Source organism: Acanthochromis polyacanthus, chromosome 3 (genome assembly GCF_021347895.1).
Source record: "Acanthochromis polyacanthus isolate Apoly-LR-REF ecotype Palm Island chromosome 3, KAUST_Apoly_ChrSc, whole genome shotgun sequence".
Classification (NCBI taxonomy): domain Eukaryota; kingdom Metazoa; phylum Chordata; class Actinopteri; family Pomacentridae; genus Acanthochromis; species Acanthochromis polyacanthus.
Genome location: NC_067115.1, coordinates 9,235,606 through 9,248,060, shown reverse-complemented (window position 1 = coordinate 9,248,060; position 12,455 = coordinate 9,235,606). Strand labels below are relative to the sequence as shown.

The 12,455-nt window shown below is 40.0% G+C and overlaps 1 protein-coding gene across 3 annotated transcripts in view; it reads right to left on the bottom strand.

The window, feature by feature from the left end:
* The window catches only part of rptor (regulatory associated protein of MTOR, complex 1), a 234,618-nt gene that overhangs the window by 46,700 nt on the left and 175,463 nt on the right, over nt 1-12,455 (bottom strand). For all 3 annotated transcript variants that reach the window (XM_022193050.2, XM_022193051.2, XM_022193052.2), the window contains exons 18-21: nt 9,739-9,879; nt 8,265-8,385; nt 7,674-7,814; nt 4,729-4,884 (exon numbers count right to left, since the gene is read on the bottom strand). In XM_022193050.2, the coding sequence (XP_022048742.1) occupies nt 4,729-4,884; nt 7,674-7,814; nt 8,265-8,385; nt 9,739-9,879 (559 nt within the window). The remainder of the gene's footprint in view (nt 1-4,728; nt 4,885-7,673; nt 7,815-8,264; nt 8,386-9,738; nt 9,880-12,455) is intronic.

Here is a 12,455-nt window from a genome sequence, read left to right as displayed (position 1 = left end):
TCAGAACGTTTGAAACCGGAGACGAATCTTGTGTGGGAAGCATATTTTAAACATATTTCAGCGGAGATGTGAGCAGAGTAAGCAGCACCAAATCATATCTGTGATGCTCTTTAAACGTCTCAGATACACTGACACAGGTAGACGTGGATTTAAAGGCTTGATGTGACAAAATAGAGATGTCAACCCAGATACAGGAAACGTCTGCATTAGTCAAAGTGTTACCTTGGATGCAGTTCATTCAGGCTTTAGGAGGCCCACCGCTTCAGCTCAGAGTGAAATATCTCTGCAGGATTTCCATGGAAAGGCATGAAATTTTGTACAGAGATTCACAGAGGATGGATCCTACTGACTTTAGTGACCCCAGAATTTCCTTTTACAGGTATGGATTTACATGAAATTTGGTCAAACAAGTTAATCCTCTGTAGCCTAATATCCACCTGGAAGTTTAAAAATGTCAAAATTCCTACATTTATCACATCTACAAGCCGAAAAACAGAAAAGCTGTTTGATTTTTTTAAATTTCCAAACATTCTTGATCTACTCCTCTGCGATATTTGGCCAAATTTAAGCTTAAAAACAGTATACTTTATCAACATTTTTACTTAATTTTACATGTCGCATTAAAAATTTGTCATAAACCGGCCATAAATTTGACATTTGTAAAGATCATTGTGACAGAAGCAGAAAACGGACAGAAACTAACAGGGGCTCAGAGGTTTAAATGTGCCACAAACGGATGGAACTGCATCAGTGTGTTCTCTTTTCACAGTTGGGCCAAGAAGTTAATTATATAAATATAACTGTTCTGTTTTTTGTAAAATGACTAAGTGTCAAGGTGGTCAGTGACTTTACATTGAAATAAAAAACTGAGGAAACGGTGAGTAAAAATGTGACAGGAGAAAAAAAAACAGAAACTCGTTGTTTTTGTTCAGAAGTGTCAGAATTTTTGTCACAAGCCTGTTAATTGCACGAGAGTCCCGAATGGCTTTTAGGTTGCACAAACCAACGTAGATTTTTTGGATTTTTACAAAATGTGGTTTGAGTGAGTGGTGTATTTTTTATTGAAATTTTTTAATGAGAAATGTAGAGGCGATTTTGATAAATTGTCTCAATTTTAAGCTTAGATTTGGTTAAGATTCCCGGCATCAGAGATGAGGAGACCACAGTTTTTACAGTTTCTGGCCCTGTCAAATGGTGTAATTTTGGTTATTTTCGAAAGACAACATGGTTTTTCAACCTGCTGGTGGTTTTTTGGGTCAAACAAAAGGTCAAATCAATCAGAAATAGACTCACAAACGGTATCGCTGTGAGGATGCGAGCACGTCTACTGCTACCACGCCAAGCTGCTAAAGATCAAAAACAAACTCTGACCTCAGCTTTAGTTTTCTGAGTTTTTCTCTTTTACAATAACCAACACGACCTCACAGAGATGTTACTGTGTCCTTTATACTGTGGGAGCATTGTTACAAATGATAGTAGTAGTAAGTCAATAAATCACTACTCTTCCCTCCCACATGGTTTTGTAATGCTGCTGCTTTCCTGCAGGCCAGAGTCCAGCAGCTGCTGCATTCAGCATTTATAGTTTCAATTTGTTCCAAACTGCTCTGCTACAATACACAAGCCCTCTCAACATTTCTTTGTTTGTCTGCAGACAGACATGATAAAGCAGAACTGCTGTGCAGCCGCAAACGAGAGAGAGAGAGAGAGAGAGAGAGAGATGAGTTAATGCATTTTTCCGGGCGAGATGAACAACAAAGCCCCACGGGTCTTATGAAAGCCGCTTCAACCCAACAAATAGGAAGCAAAACAAATAAGTCAGAATGACAAGTGGGGTCTCAAATGAGTTAGATAACTGAATCTAAGTGACAGAGGAAATGTAAAAGTCAACGGAAAATCAAATCCGACACTAATCTGCACTCAGGTATGCTTTTTAGCCTCATCTTTATGCCCCACAACATTGTTCCCAGCATCCATTCTGCCCCGTTTGTTTATACATGCAGAGAACTGTGAACTGCGAGTTTAAAACAAGCTCGCCGTGAGGCTGGGACTCTTCAGCTGAGGTGGGGGCAAAGCTTAGCGGGCGACGGGCCAATATGTCTTTTAACCTGTTTACACGGGGACCTCACGCCGGCATTAAGGGCCCACAAGCAGCTTAAAAAGGTTTAAGCGAAACATCGAGCGTTAGATTTGTCGGACAAAAGGGTAATGAGAGCGAGAGCCGTGCTGGGCTGCTTTTATTGTTTTTCTCATCAAACATTAATTTCCAGATTTTGGTTTTGTGCCCTAAAAAACACAAAGCCCACAGGAACAGCTGGAGGACAGAGATGAATATCAGTTTGGTTTGATTAGCTCTGGATTAATCAGTAAATTCCCGGTTAGAAGATGACCTGACATATCTTTGAACAGAGGAGAAAGAGCAGACAAACCCTGAGTCATGATTTTGTCTCTGAGTGAGACGCAAAAATGTGTATTTGACCTAAAAAACTAATTGTGCATACGAGTGTAACTCCATATAGATCTATACAGTAACAACCTGGTGTATTTCCCTTTAAATGTGGCTTTAAGTGTCGGACCAACTTTGCACCACGTTTCTCCGTAGTACGCAGGTTTTAACATGTATCATTTTAATCTAATGAACTCAAGGCAGTGTCTAGGTGTTATATTTGCTCATCTTACACTTTCTTCTCACTGTGGGCTCATTTTTCTCTGCAATATAAAGTCCTGCATCTCTATGGAAACAGAACAACCATGTCAAGAAGGAGAGAGAACTCAGAAATGTTTGTTGTTCTGATGCTGCAAATCACAGAAGCAGAAAATTGTAAGTTGAGCTTCTTCTTTTTATGATAATTAATAGTAGAACATGAAAAATGAAAAAAAAAACCCACCTGGAATCAACTTTTTTTTTTTTTTAAAGTGTCCACAGATGTTACCAGTACTGGGAAAACAGACTCTACATACATCGATATTTTACTGTTTCTATTTTAAATGCATTTATTTCCACACTAAACAGAGCATAGTTGAGCCAAAAAGTCACTGAATTTTTGTAACAACACTGTCAGTTTCAGTTGATTCAGTCATTTTTTTCCCTTTTTTTTTTTTACAGAATCTACCAAGAGAAAATGATGTATTTTTTAATTCATTTTTAAGGAAGACATGTAGCATAAAGTCATTCTGATAAATCATCTTAATTTAAGCTTAGAGTTGTTTAAGCTTCATGACTAAAGCGTATAAATAAATAGCTGACAGACTGCTGTAAAGCTGAAAATATGAAAATTCATTTAATGATAAGTTATTTTATTATGGCAGTTTTGTAAAGACAAAACACCTTTAAAAATGTGCTGAGGATTTTGTGGTTCATAGGGTTAATAGAAAATACATCAAGTTGGAAAAAACATGAAATCCTGTTTCAAAGCTGGAACCAAGAGCAGGACAAGGCTCAAATATTTTGTTTGTTAGATTACTTGAACCTGCTCTAACTGCAGTTAAATCCACCGTTTAGTGCTCAGTTTACTTTTCCATTTGATTTTACTTTCTGGTGTGTCAAAGACACAAACTGTGATGTGAGAAAGCAGCTGTAAGAGGTTTGTAACCCTGAATTTAACAGTTAGTTAAAAAAGACAGACACCAAGAAAGACGGAAAGAGGTGGGGGTATCCAGAGTTTTACTTTCCTTTTCCCTGCTGGGGAGGGACTGTGTTCATAGGTTTTCTGCTGCCACACAAACTGGCTGTCAGGACAAATGGTGAAGCTGCCAATCACCTGAGAGCAGCAGCAACCGAGCAGCTTCGACTTCACTGTGTGCATCTGAGAAAGCCCTTTAAAGCCTCCGTCCTCTCTGCACATCTACAAAACCTTTGTTACACTTCTATTCCCAGATCAGAAGCTCTTCTGTCTGTCCCTGCTCTTGTCTGAAGGGTTTCAGTCTTTCTTGCTCTCTGGCCAAAGCCTCTGTCTTCCTCTAGTGCCATCAAATTCCGCTGGTCATTTCTTTTCTTCTTTTTTTCTCTCCAGTGCAGCCTCCTGTGAGTGTTTGGAAGCTTCTGTATGTTGAAGCACTGCAGCCAGCAGGGTCACAGCTACACCACTGATGCAGACACTGAATGCAAAACTAAAACCCTCATGAAATAAAGAATTAAAGAAGCAAAAACAAGATCCTAAGTTTCAAAACCAACACATCTTCTATGATGTTTGAAGATTTAACAGCCAAATTATTTAAGGCTACTGTTTCACTTACTGCTGCATTAAAGATAAGAAAAACCAAAACAAAGGTTTGAAAGACATTTTGTCTTCAACAGAATTGCCAAACTGATACCTCTGATCAGAGCCAGAGACTGTATGGCTGGATTTCAAAGTTTCCATTGATCCTTGAAAATCTCTGGAACCCTCAGAAGAAACTGGAGTGTTGTTGAGGATATTGTAAAATGACCTGCTTTGCATGCTGTCACCACAACTTGACTCTGGATAAGTGTTAGCACTGGCTGCCTGAACCTTTACTGAGATGTGAAGACAGAAAGCATGATTTGGCCTTTAGAAACACTCTGCCTGGTAAATGCCTGTGTTTCCTTGTTCATAATGACGGCTGTTCTGAATTTGTGCACAGCCTCACTCAGGTAATCCTGGACTTGACAAAGCTCCTGTAGAGCAATGTTACATCACCAGCTGACTAATTACATTTCACACTGTAGTAGGGCAGCGCAGGTAGAGCTCAGTACTGCTGGTTAGCTGTTACCTATGAGGGAGTTGAGGGAAGAATACGAGGACACCCGTCGCATCTTGTCGATGGTTTCGAAGGAGAGGATGTACTCGTCATTGTCGGGGCTCCCTAAGGTGCTGCTGGCGCTGCTGCTGGTGCTCAGGTTACCAGGAGAAAAGGCTGCTGGTCCACCTGGAGGAAGGAAAGCAGGAAATCAAACATTATAGATGCAATCAGTTAAACAGAAGCACTTGAGCAGCTGTAAATGTGGAGTTACGGAGAGTACATAAAAGTTTATTAGCAGCGTTGTTATTGGACAAAGACACAAATAAAGCAAACATCCAAACACGCTGTGAGGAGAGTAAACAGTGTGAGCAATGCCAACACTAGAACCTGCTCATAACTTCATTTCAGCTGTCAGGTCCAGTCATCTCCTGCTGTACCTCTCTTTATCAGCAAACATTATTCTGACTCATAAAAACCCAAATGCCATGCGTCCTCCAAACAAACTGCAAAGCTGAAACATGGAGATGGAGATTTGTGGAGAATGAAAATAGGCTTTGCTCTGCTCTCATTGATGATAAACACCCCCCCCCCCCCCCCGTATCCGAACAAGCACGAGAATGTGAATTAGAAACGGTGTCAGCGGGAGGTTAGGAGCTTCACCAAGTGCCAGTGATTTAGCGCCACTCAGGGCTTTCTGCGTTAGTCAGACTAGCAGTGGAAGCGTGGAGCTTTAGCTGTCTGGATCAGTGAGCGGCAACACAAACAGGAGCTCAGTAGTGGCAGCAGGTCACGCACTTGAAAAGCTGTGGATGCCGAGTGACACGACTCTGGCTTAAATTATTACATGAATATTTCACTGAGCATTAGGATTATCTTTCATAATTATGTGTTTATTTTTAGGAAAAATATACTTTCACTGCCATAAACTGACATTCGAATCAGATTCTTTTACATATTTCACCTGAAAAACATTCACACGTGCTTAACTACAACAAATCTGAAATTAATGTCAACTTAAAGTGAAAGATAATTTTACCACCGCAGTGTGTGGCCTAATTAACGGGATATGCAGGTTTAAAGGTAACGATGCAGATACAGGTGAAGGTTTTCTGGTATTCGCAAAGCAGAAATAACAGCAGGATGTTCAAAAAATGTCAAACAGGACGACAACCATTTAGCAGGTCTGTCCATGTTCGCGTGCTTGTACGGGTAATTAAAATCAGTTAGTTTCATCTGAGGTAAATCTGACATTAAAACACCTAATTTCACTCTTTAAATTAACTTTTGGTTGCACATTTGCCTCCTAGTAGTATCTACCGAGGCATTGGAGGCATTTAATAAACTTTGTGAACAGCCAACATTATGTACTTTTTGCAAAGATTATGTCCAAAGCATGGCTGGAAACAGTGGTTTTGCTGTTAGAGCAAAACATTCCAAAGCGACAATGACTGAAAGAAATGTTTCAGTGTCAGGCAGCCACAGGTTTCAGAAAGTGATAATTAAATTTAACACTGCTTGTGATATAACTAAAAATCTTATCTTGATGAAAAATACCAAAACATTTATCTGCAACTCCCTTTTTGTTTACAATGAGTTACATAGTGTGTTAAGAAATTACCAGTGGGTGGAGGGACTGACTAAAAGGCAACACACCATAAGACATGCTTAGAAAGGTTGGCTGCACCTAAATGAAATAGTTTGGTGCATCAGTGCAATGAGGGTGTAAAGTCTGAGACCCTGTCAAATGATTGTCAGAAAAACGGAATTTCAGCAACTACACACCAGCTTTACGAATGGACATATTTATATATACTAACAGAACTTTTAGGCTACATGGACATGCAACATTTACTGTTAAAGCTACTTAATTTAGCCACTGGTGGAGTATTAAAATGCTGTTATCTTTGAAGTCCTTAATCACCACAGAAGTCTTTGCCATTGTGCCCATTGCAAGCTAAACCTCCACAATGCTCTCTGCTTGTCAGTCCCTCCATGATTTCGCGGGTGTTTTTTGTGATTGTTGCGGCCGAAAATGCCTGAATTCGCGGCAGCTTTTCTAAAAAATTGAAATTAAAAGTTGCCATGTTTAAAGCTTATTTGTTGTGATGAAATTGCGGGAGACATTGACAATTGCTAAAAAGCTGCATTTTTCCAGCTTGTAGAGCATGTTTCAACACTGTAACTGAAGGCCACGCAAAATTCGCGGAGATAGGTTGATTTCGCGTGAAATCGCGCCATCGCAACATCGCGAATTCCTGGAGGGACTGGCTTGTCAACCTGAACTGCAACACCTCCTTGGGTCACAACAGTATTAAAGACAACTGACTTTCAATTGTCCATCTCATTTATATATAAAAGTGGCTCATCCAGGTACTACAGCTAATCTACAACACATATTTGACATACTCGTCCTTAAACTTCTGCCTTATCAGTTAATACATTTTTAAATAAAAATGGCAATTAATCAATTACAGTTAATCATTAACATTCCTAAGTGAAACTGACGGCAAATACTCGCTGTCGTTAACAACATAACACATTACAACAGCTCAAAGATGAAGTCCTACCCTCTTATAATTCTGAGCTTCAGGATGACTGTTCAGCACCACGGACAGCTCACAGTCTGCACTGGTGATCCAGCAGAGCTGAGCCTGAGGAGCTCTGTAGCACGTTTTGTCCTTTTTTACCTCCTTTTTTTGATGTAAAAATATAAAGTATTTCTCACATCTGGCCGAACTTTCATCGGTCAAACAGTCTCCATATTTATTTTCATGAGGAGAAAAGCTCTACATCAACAGTCATCTTGGATTAATCCAAGGGGATTGGGGGGGGGGGGTCGTCATCACCAAAGGCAGACCAAAATACTTCTGGACACAGTTAGACAAACAAATCATGATATTGCGCTAAAGTACATCAAAATACCATCAGAAACGTGGCTTTTACATAGGAAGGATGACATGACTTTCCTCTTGTACCTTCTTCATTGAGGTTGAGGTTCTGCAGGCTTTTGTTCAGGTTTCTTGCAGTGGTAGCAGCTCGGATGTTGGTGTAGGAGTTAACGGATCGCAGGCGAGGGATGGCCGGACTGTCCCTCACTGGAGTCAGGTTACCAGGCTCTGAATGCAGAAGGAGGGCAAAAACATCGTGTTGGAGGTTTAAAAACTTGTCATGATCAGACTGAATACAATGAAATTCATCTTTAATTATCTACAAACATCAAACGGAATTTGAACTACTTCTCATTGTGCAGAAATTTTAAAATTGTCATCTAATTGAGCCATTTTCCATATAACCGGGAGGATCCCTGCATTTGGAAGGATAACACCATATACAGATGACACTCTTGTTTGTCTGTAACACAGTATTTTAAATTCCTTTTATTCTGGATAAACTGGATCAATTGTACAGCTGTATGATTATAGTTGCTATAAAAGGATTATTTTGGTCATTTGGCGGTAATATCAAGCTAACACCTGGGACAGTCCCACATTTTTATGAATCTTGAGCATTTAAAACCTGGAAACAGCTGAGATTTGATCATAGCATTGATGTTGGCCTCTACATACCTGCAGTGTTGGCCGGCGACGGTACCGAGTAGTTCTTCTCCTCTTCTATAAACTGAAGGGCAACTGTGCAGAAGTTACTCTCATACTGAACCACCAGGTGACTCAGTGCCACAACCAGCTCCTGTGGAATGAAAAGCATGTGCAACTTAGTGAGCATTCCTGTGATTTTACAAAAATGGCACCAACAGGAGTTTTATGAAATGTTGCTTGAGCATTATTGGCCTCTTGTTTGAGTCAAGCAGCACATATTTTTTTGTTTTATTTTTACATAATCCGTAAAAATGCCTTGGTTTAGTTTACTGATTGAGTGGCTAGTAATGTGCTGCCCAAAAACTCAAAGATTCTGTGTTTTTTTATGGTTACTGGTTCTAATAAATTGAGTTATTTAGGCGATTTTGTAAGAACAACAAACCTTTCAAACCCACTGGCAGGTTTAGGGCTTCAGACGGTTAATAAGACACATGTGATAATTATTCTTATCATTGGTGGGTCCTTGAACTTTGCATCAGTGTTGGGATGTTTGCCTGGAAAGTTAATCTAATCTATGCAAGAAATTGTGCTATTTACCAAAAATCATTAATTACTCATTTACAGATTTGACAGAAATAAACACATTTCTCTAACCAGATACTGTGAAAAACAAAAAATGTCATGCTCCTCTGTGAAACCTAGAAGCCAATAATGACTCAAGTGTGACCAACAGACACATGAAGAAAATTCAGGGACCTTTCAGCTGAATTGCAGAGCAGATAGGAGAGCAAGTATGGAAGTAAACTAAACAAAAAACAATTTAAAAAATATAAATCTATCTGTCTAGTATGTAGAGTCTCTTTTTAAAATGTTGGTAACACCTTTGGATTTAGAAAAATGTACTGTGTTGATTCCATGGTTAGGTTTTTTTTTTTAGTTTAGTAAAATACATAATCAAAGAAATTCAACTTTTCTTTTTTCTTCGTATGATTTATGGCATTGTGGCTGTGTTTTCTCTCCTTCTTCATGGTTGTTCTGCTTCCACAGATGTACAGGACATTATAATGCAGTAAAAAATAAACCCAGTGAGTAAAAATGTGACAGTAAAACACAAAACATTTCTTGGGGTTTTGAGGGTTAAATAGCTATCATCAATAGCGGCATACAGAGACAACCCAATGTGCAAATAAATAGAAATAGAAATGCAACAACGACGTGCTGCCGCATCACATTCACGCACCAGCCGCGTGCTGTGACTTCTAGCCTTGATGTTAAGCCAAAAAATAGAGGCCTATTCCTTTATATTAGATTATGAAGGGAACAGTCTATTTGCTGGCTTTATCTGGATAATAAACTTGACATTATCCAATGCAGAATGAGCTCGTGAACTGAATTATGTATTTGTTTGTCTTCCAATCCTGTATACATATGATAACATAATCAGTATGTATTGCGTGTAGTTTGTATGTGTGTGTGTGTGTGTGTGTGTGTGTGTTGTAGTGACCTTTCGGACCACAGGGCTGCCGTCGTTGATGAGCTGAGCCAGCATCATGGCCACGTTGTGATCGATGGTGGTCGAGTGGTCCGTCCTCTCCGCTGAGTTTCCCACAAACGTCCCGAGAGCGAAGACGGCTGCACACCTCACCTGCAGAGACACAAACATGGCAACGCTCTAAAACTTCTAATGCAATGCTAGCCTAGCCCTGCTAGACCCATGTTCTGAAGGCACAAGGGTCTAGGCACGCTCGACAGGGAGGGAGGGAGGCGGGCTAAAAGGTTGTCTTTCAAATCACTCTGCAGCAATTGGGTAGGTATACAACCAATCAGCGCAACGAATAGGCTCCTAGAGCGCCGGAAATCAGAGGATGCGGGAGTTCGGTGAAGCCTTATTTATACAGTCAATGGGTGAAGCTCAAGTATATTACAGACATGTTAACAGAAAGATTATTCAGTCGGTGCTAATGGAGCTCAACGACTGTTGTCGTTTTTGTTGTCGACCCTGGCAGAGAATTAAATTCGTTGCCGTGGGTTGTCTAGCGCGGCTAGGCTAGTTGTTTCCGGTTGTTTCTGTCAGAATCGTCGCGCCTCTGTCGTCACTTCGTTACGCCCGCCTTCTGACTCTACACTTCATGGTGATTGGTCCGGCCAGTTTTAGGAGAATCCAGCCTTGAGCCTTATGGAGGGTAACTAGACCTACCCTGGCAGAGAATTAAATTCGTTGCCGTGGGTTGTCTAGCGCGGCTAGGCTAGTTGTTTCCGGTTGTTTCTGTCAGAATCGTCGTGCCTCTGTCGTCACTTCGTTACGCCCGCCTTCTGACTCTACACTTCATGGTGATTCGTCCGGCCAGTTTTAGGAGAATCCAGCCTCAAGCCTTATGGAGAGTAACTAGACCCACCCTGGCAGAGAATTAAATTCGTTGCCGTGGGTTGTCTAGCGCGGCTAGGCTAATGCAATGCAGCTGTAGGGAGGAAATAAAAAATATAAGGTTCCAAGTTTCGGATTTGGTGCATATTTCTGTCTTTTTAAACTGCAGGGAAAGTCAGGATTTGAACTTTTTCCTTAAAACTCAAATATATGTTTTCTACACTCATACAAAATGTTTGACTGTCCTGTGAGACACCAGAAGATGAAAGTTTTAGATGTAATTATGGCTCAGTTTGCTGTCTGAGATTATCAGAGCTGCTTTTCCTCACTCTAACTCATTACTTCCTCGACCCGCTTCATTGGATGTTTAATCTAAACTTGCTGTCGCCAAGAAAAAAAATCCACCAGGGACCAGTTTTACAAACTGAACAAAAATTACAAGACAAGAATGAATCCTTGGTTTAATTGTCTGTTGTTTTGCAGGCGTCAGGATGCACCATCGCTGCTTTTTAATCGTAGGATACTGCTTTAGTGGAGTTAAAGCACACAGATGTCACTTTGATACGGTTTGTCTGCTCCGATTTAAATGCTCAGTGGAAACATTTCACACGAACATATTGTAATTTACTTCCTACAGACTGGGAAGGAAAGATTAGTCATAAAAGCTGTGCAAATCTAAACATGAGACTTTATGCTTTGGAAGATATCAGACTCAGAACACCTGCACAGTCTAATACAGTCCAACACAGCAGCTCTCAGTTAATTCAATTTCTACCATCAATACCAAGGTGTGTTGATTCAAACCTATTGTACTTCCTAAAGCCAGAATTAGCGATGCATTACAAAAGCATATTATCTTTTAAAACATTGCAAAAATTACATTTATCAGAGTCAAACTCTAAAAACTGACAGAATCATCAGACTTTAAACTTTCCAAAAGCATTTGAAGTACTCACTTGTAAGGCATCATTCCATCAGAAAAATGAACCAAATCTGAGTTTACTTCGTCAAAATCACTTTTTTCATCTAGTCTCATTTAAAAATAAGTCAAAAATAAACCATTCCTTTAAACCAGATTCTGTCTTGTGACAAAAATTAGGGGACTTTTCGGCTGAACTGCAGGCTGTGTTTACACAGAGCACTCATTAATTCTGTCTCAGTTCAAGTTCAAACTCTCTGTTCTACAGTTTCCGGCTCTGATTCACGATGTAATTGTGAAGAGTCTGAAATCCATCATCAGATTTTGGAGTTAGAGTTAAAATCTACTGGAAATGACCAATGATAACTTTGTGTCCATTGATACTTTGATACAAGAGTTGACTTATTTAAAAATCTTCAGCTCCACATGACTATCAAAGTCAATGTACACTTCAGTGTGTGTACTGTCTACATACTTTATGTGTGTTGTGGTTCTGTTCCCTCAGACTTGAGCTGAAACTCAATTAAACTCTGTTTAGTCACTGATCTGCATCCCTTTCATAACTCTGGGGGACTTCAGATTTACTTTCATCTGTTTCCATTCATCGGCGTACAGTTTTCCACCTAAAATTTACATGATTTACTTTATGAGAAGGTGGTATTTGTCCCCAATGTGACTGTGTAAAGAGATTTATGTTCTCACAACATAAGCAAAACACGCAGTAATATGTCAATTTAACACCTGCGTAGGACTTTAAAATCCACTCATTTACCTGTAAATGTTTTCTTTCTGTAAAATGTGCACACATCAGTCAGTCTGAGGCTCCAGTGGCCTTGAATAACTTCAAAATGCACATAAAAAAGCACAACCTGAGGAGTGTGAGGAGCTAAAGTGCGTCTGACAGACAGATGTGCCTGCAGACCTGAGCTTCGACCCG